The 6,269-nt window shown below is 36.3% G+C and overlaps 1 protein-coding gene across 1 annotated transcript; it reads right to left on the bottom strand.

The window, feature by feature from the left end:
* Positions 1 to 636: 636 nt before the first annotated feature.
* On the bottom strand, positions 637 to 1,341 carry LOC145297017 (protein CFDP2-like). Its single transcript, XM_080143239.1, has one exon. The coding sequence runs from the start codon at positions 1,339 to 1,341 to the stop codon at positions 637 to 639; it is 705 nt and encodes a 234-aa protein (XP_079999365.1).
* Positions 1,342 to 6,269: the final 4,928 nt, after the last annotated feature.

Genomic DNA, 6,269 nt, shown 5'->3' with positions numbered 1-6,269 from the left:
AGCAGCGGAAGTGAGAAAAATATGCCAAAAAGAATTGGGGCATGAACACAGCCCTGTTTCACACCACTGAAGATGGGAAAAGATTCTCAAAGTGATTTATTGAATTTGACGGAGCCTTTCATGTCTTCATTAAAAGAGGTTATCATTCTCAGGAGTTTTCTTTTTAGGAGGGGGTATCCTATTTTTTTTTTTTTTTTTTGTAGTAGCACAAAGAGGCCGCTCCTGCTAACCAAGTTAAATGCCTTTGTGATATCAATAAAAGCTAGGTACAATGGTTTCCTCTGGTCTGGACACTTCTACTGTAGTTGTCGTAATGCCAACAGTTGACCTTTCTGCTCTAAAACCGCATTGCACTCTGCAAGTGGCTGTAGTCTTTTAAATACAACGCGAGCGAAGACCTTTCCGACAACGCTGAGCAGAGAGATGCCACAGTAATTACTACAATCACCTTTATTTTTGTAAAGCGTTGTAATGTTGGTGCCATGCATGTCTTGCGGAACCGAACCCTCTTCCCAGCACTGGAGCAGAAGTTGATAGAGATGACCAAGGAGAACTGTATTTTTTCCGGCATTAATGATTTCAGGTAGAATACCATCACCATCTGGAGCTTTTCCACTAGCAAGGGTGTCAATAGCTTCAGTGAGTTTGCCAGGGGGGATTATCCAGCTCATCCATGGCTTGAAACAAGTCTGGATTCTTCTTCTCCTGCTTACTAAAGGTGTCCATAGCAGAGTTGTAGATGGCCTCACGAATGTGTCCCCATCTCTCTTCCGCTATATTGGTTGGACAGTCTTTTAAGTTTTCCTGGAGTGAGTCTGCAAAGCGTGCGCACGCGTTAGGAAAGGAGGTGAAGTCTATATTTATGCGGGGTCGTCCTTTTTGCTTGGTGTTGTGGATTTTATTTGGTTTGATACAGACTTTAGCTGCAACTATCGCGTGGTCAGTATCGCAATCTGCACTGTGGTGGTAATGATGAGATCCAGTTGGTGCCAATGGTGGGACTGGGGGTGCCGCCAAGGCACTCTGTGATATGGCTTTTTTTTGGAAAAATGTGTTTGTGGTGCATAAGTCATTAAATGTACACAGCTCGAGGAGTCTCTGTTCATTTTCGTTCATCTTGCTGATGCCAAAATGACCGATACAACTAGGCCAGGAGTCACGGTCGGCTCCGATACGGAAATTGAAATCACCGAGGAGGTATAATTTATCTGAGGCAGAAATTGTCTTTGTGATACTCTCTAGCTCCTCGTAGAACTTGTCCTTTACCTCAGCACTAGAGTTTAGAGTGGGAGCGTAGATACTCAGGATATTCACTGGGCCTGATTTGCTGGAGAGACGCATAGGGAGGATTCTTGGCGTGCCTTTGGATGCCAGAACCCCGTTCCGAACAAAGACGTTCTTGCCAAAGCAAATCTTCCAAGCATGTTTGCCCTCATTTCTCAGAGACGTCTGCGCTGGCTAGTGCACATCGTTCGCATGCAGGATAGCCGAATCCCCAAAGACATTCTGGATGTCGAACTCTTAGCCGGCAGCAGACCAACCGCTAGACCACTCCTCAGATTTAAGGATGTGTACAAAAGAGACTTAAAATCCGGCAATATCGACCCTGCTGGCCTTGAATCCTATGCTGCAGACCGTGACTCCTGGAGGGTCAAAGTTAATAAATGTACCCAGCTTAGCGAGGAGAGAAGAGATGAACTGTGGGTGGAGAAGAGAGGCAGGCTCAAAAGAATAGCAGCAGCAGCAGAGCATGACAGAATGTATCTCTGTGGAAAGTGAAACTGAATCTGCCGCTCCTGCATCGGTCTGCTCAGTCACAGCAACAGTTGCCACTACTCATGACAACCTTTAGGCGCGATTTGCCATCGTCTATCTAGACTGAAGGTCGCCGCCCCCGCCGCCAAGAAGAAGAAGAAGAAGAAGAAGAAGAACAACAACAACAACAACAATATATATATATATATATATATATATATATATATATATATATATATATGTAAGATTGTATCAAGAGTTAGATATATCCAAGGAGTATTGTTGTCACGTCTAATGAGATAAAGCTAAAAGTACTTTTTCTTGTTTGAAGAAGTACTAAATGGACTTCGCCATATCGCTTAACTGAACTTCGCTATAAATATCTATAGTATATAGATCTCTGGTTCTCTATAACCGCTGTCTCATAGACATATGCTACTGGTAGATCTCTACTGTCCCCATAACTAATTAAACTTTGTTCATTCCATTCATTATTTTCAATCCTAAGGTACAATGGTTTCCTCTGGTCTGGACACTTCTACTGTAGTTGTCGTAATGCCAACAGTTGACCGTTCTGCTCGAAAACCGCATTGCACTCTGCAAGTGGCTGTAGTCTTTTCAATACAACGCGAGCGAAGACCTTTCCGACAACGCTGAGCAGAGAGATGCCACAGTAATTTTTCATTAATTCAACTGAACATCTATCTTGTAAATGTTTTTGGCCTTGATGAATGGCGATTCATTATGTATGTATGTATGTATTATGTATGTATGTATGTATGTATGTGTGTGTGTGTATATATGTGTATATACATATGTGTGTACGCACATACACACACACACACACACACACACACACACATATATATATATATATAAGATCGTTGATTCATTTGTTTTTATAAGCAATTCTGTGGTACTTTTTTCACTCCCTCAGTGCTTTAAATGGACAGGTTATCTGCCCTTTGTTTATATTCTAGTCGCCCCACATTTTTGGGACGTACTATTTGTAATTAATTTGTTATTGAAATATTTATTTAAATATTTTACGTAATAATTTAAAAATAAAAATAAAATTAAGTTATCTATAGACATGATATGTTTCGAAGTTTAACACACACACACACGCACACACACACACACACATATATATATACATATATATATATATATATATATATATATATATATATATATATATATATATATATATATATATATATATATATATGCAGCATTTTTTCTCTTTAGCATATTCCATAAATAAAATAAACGTTTTTGTCTATTAATTCTGCTTTTGACCTTTTCCAACTTCCGAAAAACCGTCTTTATTTCTGGCAGAAACTGACTGATGTAATTATCAGATTTATTGTAAGTCTGAGTATTCTCCAGACCTTCTGGATTCATCGTCGGCGAGAGATTACTCTAACTGGTTTTGAGCAATTTATATTCCTTTTTTTTTAATAACGTGTGTATTTATTTCATTGGGTAATTATTTTAATAACTAACATTTAAGAATGTTACTATTATTGGTAAAGTCTATTTATAGTAATGTTTTTTGTTTTTATTAGTAATGCTTTTGGTTTTTTAAGTTTTCGTTTATTATCGGTCTGTTCAAGTATGTTGTCAACTGAATAAATCGAGACAAGGGGCATACATTTTGATTAGTCAAGTAGTTAAATATAGCACTGTTTTCAGAGCGATGTATGGTTAATCTCCTCGACAATGTCGTAGTAGCCAAACTTAGGTATATATTTTCACTTTTACTTTCGGAGACACAAAAAAAAAAACTGTCAACGGGGTTGCACAAGCATCTTTTGTATGGCCAGAGTGCTCCACTTTTGGATCGCTGACTTTTCAATCCCATTTTCCGACCCTAGTGTTACATTTCTCGGTGCGGGAAAGAAATAAATAGCAAGAAAAACAAGACTTTTCTTTTTAAAATACGCCTATTCAATCTGCACAATTATCGATAAAAATGTTATTTTAAACTTGTGACAGACCAACGAAAATTCTATTTTAAATTTAAGCCTTACAGACCAACGAGCCACTTAATGAACAGTCGTAGCTCCTTATGGAAATGCGTAACATATCAGCAAAAATGTTATTTAAAATTTTAGCGTTACAGACAAACAAAATATTATTTCACACACGTGACAGATCAACAAACGTGTTATGTCAAACGTTAACGTCACAGATCAGCAAAAATATTATCCAAACTTCTTGTGGCAAACCAACAAAATATTATTCCACACTTAAGCGTGACAGACCAATAAAAAAATGCTGTCCCAAAATTAAGTGTGAGAGTAGACGCGAATACACGTCTGAAGTGGTTGCTGAAGACGGATCGAATAACAAAGGAATTTTTATTGGCGCGTATCACGTGTCAGCATTCGAGATGTTCGGCGTTGGAAATCTGGCTGTTAGGTCACATGATCATCTTTCATCCAATAGGAGTTAAGTGAAGGTCGATGGTTACGACGGTGAAGATGGTAGATTTTAGCTTTAAAAATATTTAGTTCTTGTTAGAACAGTAGCTCTTTCCTTGCGTTTTGTTAGCCGCACAAATGAATCGTAATATTTGACTTTGGACTCTAAACTTAATTCTGTCCATTTACTACCTTCTAATCCGCATATTTAAAAGTTTCAGTATCACCGGTATTTTCATGAATAATAGCTAAAATAAAATGACCCGATGGGTCATAATTTGAGTTCTGGTTAGATTACTTGCATCAGGAAAAAGCGAGTTTGCAAAACTATTTAAATTTAAAAAATTAATCTATCTATATATCTATAAAAGTGAGAATGTGTATGTGTGTGTGAGGACACTTCTCAACCTATATATTCTTTTGATCTACTAACCTGAAGTTTGTTATATAGGATATTCAGACATGTAGAGAACATTTTTTTATCAATTTTCATTAGAAGGTCGTAATTTTCAGTCGAGAGACTCGAGATTTGACATAAGGGGTATTGAGATTAGGCAAAACCTTTTTAATCGCTTTTCGGCCAGAAATGTGACTGTCAAGGGGTTACAGTTCAACAATTTGACTTCTTAAAACTCTACCAAATACTTCCGCCAATCTTCGGTCTAAACAATTGAAATTTTAAATGTAAGTTACTTGGACATGGATCAAACTTTTTAATTTGATTTGAGCCCAAAAAGAAATAAATGTTAAGGGGTCAAAATTGGGGTCAAAGTTTAAAAATGATCTCTGTAGGCTCTATCAAATTACTCAGCCAATTTTGGTGTAAACATTTGAAATTTTACATAAAGTGTATTCAGAGATATGGCAAACTTTTTAATCAGTTTGGGTCGAAAATTTGAGCTGCCAAGAGGGTCAAAGTTCAAAAGATTTGACGGTTGCGATATCTAGCAAACTACTCAGCCAATTTTGAGTCTAAACATTTGAAATTTTTACATAACGGGTATTCAGACATGTGGTAAGCATTTTAATCTGTCTTTGGACAAAAATTTGCCAAAAGGTCAACGTTAAAAGAGTTGACCTTTGCAGATTCTACCAAACTTCTCCGTCAAATTTTCGGTCTAAATACTTGAAATTTTAGATGTAGATAACTTAGACATGGGTAAAACTTTTTATTTTGATTTAAGACCAAAATGATAAATGTTAAGGGGTCAAAATTGGGGTCAAAGTTAAAAAAAAATGACCTCTGCGATCTCTACTAAATTACTCAGACAATATTTGGTCTAAATATTTGAAATCTTACATAAAGTGTATTCACACGTAGGGTAACAGTAAATCGGGCACGAGCAAAGCCGGGCTGAACTGCTAGTAAAGTAATAAAATAAAGTGTCGAAATCCGAAACTCGTCTTTCTGTTTCTCTTTTTTATATCTCTAGTTTTGGGTTAAATAGCATAAATATCTGTGGTAATTAAATTGAAATAGTATTCAATACATAAACAAAGAAAAATGTATATTGCATGACTAAAATACATAGAAAAAGACCTACAGGAACTAAGCGTTGATTAACTCAGCTTGTTTATCATAATCGAAGATCATTATTAAAAGGTAAACATGTCTGATTACGCGATTTCTTTGTGGTCGCGAGAAAATTATAAGTAATTTTGAAGTATTTAAACAAATCATTGAAAAAAATAATATTTTACAAATAGAATGGCAGTTTATCCGCCAAAATCAATTATAATGTGCGTCTTTCTGGGGGGGGGGCTCACTACTCTAAAAAAGAACCAAATATTCTGCGTCTTTCTTGAAAGGAAAAACGGTAATAATTTTAATCATTTTTATCCATATACTATTCTGTTTCCTCTTCCAATAGTCTGTACGTTACACTTTGAAAAAAAAAACAAAAAAAAACAACAAAACAAATACATACTTTAAAGAATGTCAAATTCGCGAAATTTGGCTTTAAAATAGCCAATCTGGCAACCTTGGGCAAGAATATGAGAGTGACCTCCCTTTGATGTAGCCTAGTTATTGTTGTTATTATTATTATTATTATTATTATTAGTAGTAGTAGTAGTAGTAGTAGT

Source organism: Euprymna scolopes, chromosome 17, assembly GCF_053919585.1.
Source record: "Euprymna scolopes isolate OS-2025 chromosome 17, ASM5391958v1, whole genome shotgun sequence".
NCBI lineage: Eukaryota > Metazoa > Mollusca > Cephalopoda > Sepiida > Sepiolidae > Euprymna > Euprymna scolopes.
Note: the sequence above shows the minus strand (reverse complement) of the source record. Positions and strands in the feature narration are given on the sequence as shown.

Excerpts from the sequence above, each read along its gene's own strand:
- LOC145297017 (XM_080143239.1), bottom strand. The coding sequence starts at position 1,341 with ATGCGTCTCTCCAGCAAATCAGGCCCAGTGAATATCCTGAGTATCTAC.